At 46.9% G+C, this 2,262-nt stretch overlaps 1 protein-coding gene across 1 annotated transcript; it reads right to left on the reverse strand.

Annotated features, from left to right (window-relative positions):
- Positions 1 to 283: 283 nt before the first annotated feature.
- LOC102426791 (olfactory receptor 8B4) lies at positions 284 to 1,219 on the reverse strand. The gene has a single exon (XM_023747607.1). The coding sequence runs from the start codon at positions 1,211 to 1,213 to the stop codon at positions 284 to 286; it is 930 nt and encodes a 309-aa protein (XP_023603375.1). The 5' UTR covers positions 1,214 to 1,219.
- Between the last annotated feature and the right edge of the window lie 1,043 nt (positions 1,220 to 2,262).

Below are 2,262 nucleotides of genomic sequence, written 5' to 3' on the forward strand. Positions count from 1 at the left end.
TACCGAGAAAAGGATGGAATGTGTGGGGCCTCATCTTATTAATCTCTTGGGCCTACTATAGAGTCAAGTCAATTATAACCACTTAATCAATGCTAAATTCATACAATGGGCCAGTTTAAGTAGTACAACCTGGTATAATCTCCAAGAAGAGTATAAGTAAGACGTTTCCAATTTTTAAAGTGGGGAGAAGACCCTCCTAGAGAAACAAGATGAAAATCTCCCCACCTGTCGATACAAAGACACTGTGATGCTTCTCAGTAATTCACTGATACAAACAGAACCATCAGAAAAGCACTCTTTTCAGGGTTTTGCCCAGGGCAAGTTTAACATCCTTATTCCTCAAACTGTAGATCAAAGGGTTAAGCATGGGCACGACGTTGGTGTAGAAGACCGAAGCATATTTACTCCGGCCCACAGATCCCGGAAAAGAGGTTGTTAAGTAGGTGAAGGCCCCTGACCCGAAAAACAGAGCCACGGCGGTGATGTGGGAGCCACATGTGCCAAAGGCTTTGGACCTTCCCTCAGCAGAAGGAATGCGGAGGATACTGGAGAGAATCAAAGCGTAAGAGACGAAGATGCTGATACTGGATGTTGCAATGACAATTCCAACAACAATAGAAAACACCAGCTCGTTGACATGGGTGTTGGTGCAGGAGAGCTGCAAGAGGGGGAGAACTTCACACAGATAATGGTCGATGATGTTGGGACCACAGAAGGTCAGTCTCAGCATGTTTCCGGTATGGGCCATGGCCCCAGCCAACCCTACCGCATACGAACCCAACATCAGCACAGCACAGACCTGGGGGGACATGGTGACCGTGTACAGCAGAGGATTGCAGATAGCCGCATAGCGATCGTAGGCCATGGATACCAGCACGTAGCACTCAGAATTGACCAAGAAGCAGAAGAAAAACAGTTGAGTCATGCATCCTGCGTAAGAGATGATATTTTCTGACACAAAGTCGTGCAGCATTTTGGGAGTAAAGACACAAGAATAACAGAGATCTATCGAAGACAAGTTGAAGAGGAAAAAATACATGGGAGTGTGAAGGCGAGAATTCAGACCAATTAAGGTGATCAAGCCCAAGTTGCCCACCACAGTAAGCACATAGAGCCCTAAGAACAGGAAGAAGAGGGGGACATGGACCTCCGATTGTTCTGAGAATCCCCCAAAGATAAATTCGGTCACCGAGGAGCTGTTTCTCAGAACCATTCTCTTCTGGGGAGCTGTCTGTGGAAACAAGGGGTAAAATACAATAGATTGGTGATAGGCACAAGCATGGATGATAGGAGAGATGAGACCATGTATAGACGCCCTCCCTTTTGTCTTTCTCCTTGTAACTGTGGAACCAGCTCAGAATGGTTCTGTTCTGTTTGATGAGGTGCTCAATTGCTTTTCAGAGACAACAGACCAAAACCACAAGTCATGCAGGTGAAGCATGCACAGATGAGAGAACTTGGGCCCCAGCTGCACCTGGAACCAAAATCTTGCACGTCCCCCTCCCTGACCCCACCCCGATGGGACCAAAGGACCTGGACATAACCGGAACTTGAACACCGGAACCCTTGAACAACAGAAGCCAAGGGTCTGTTGTCCAGGAAGATCTGGTGTTGATGTCCCTTTACCATAAATGGCCAAGTTCCAAGGTCCTCCAATGAACACTTGTCCCACCAGCACTTCCGCACACCTGTTCCCCTTAGCCCTTTAAAAACCCTTAACCCAGTCCAGCAAGCAAGATGGATTTGAGGCACCACTAGGTCCCCCATCGTCTTGGTTGGCACCTTTTCAATCAATAAACCTTTACTTACTTCAAACCCTGATGTTTTGAGTTTTGGCCTTTTGAAGCATCGGGCCCTTGGACTTTGGTTTGGTAACGCTCTCTCATTTATGCCCCCAGCTTAGCTATTCACAACATGCCTGTGACTATATCTCAGGTCCCCTGGGTGATCATGAATCTAGGCTAGAGTTTCTGAGCATGGGCAGCAAGAATTCTGTTCCCGCCCTAGCTGGTTTGGCTCAGTGGATAGAGCATCGGCCTGTGGATGAAGGGTCCCTGGGTTCGATTCCAGTCAAAGGACACATGCCCGGGTTGTGGGTTTGATCCCCAGTAGAGGATGTGCAGAAGGCAGCCGATCAATGATGCTCTTTAATCATTGATGTTTCCATCTCTCTCTCCCTTTCCCTTCCTTTCTAAAATCAATAAAAATATATTTTTAAAAAAAGAATTCTGTTCCCTCTTGAGAGATGAGGAGATTGAATAC

The sequence above is a fragment of the Myotis lucifugus genome, unplaced genomic scaffold (assembly GCF_000147115.1).
Source record: "Myotis lucifugus unplaced genomic scaffold, Myoluc2.0 scaffold_926, whole genome shotgun sequence".
NCBI classification, from domain to species: domain Eukaryota; kingdom Metazoa; phylum Chordata; class Mammalia; order Chiroptera; family Vespertilionidae; genus Myotis; species Myotis lucifugus.

What these genes read in the sequence shown, in the direction of transcription:
- LOC102426791 (XM_023747607.1), bottom strand. Translation starts at nt 1,213, where the DNA reads ATGGTTCTGAGAAACAGCTCCTCGGTGACCGAATTTATCTTTGGGGGA.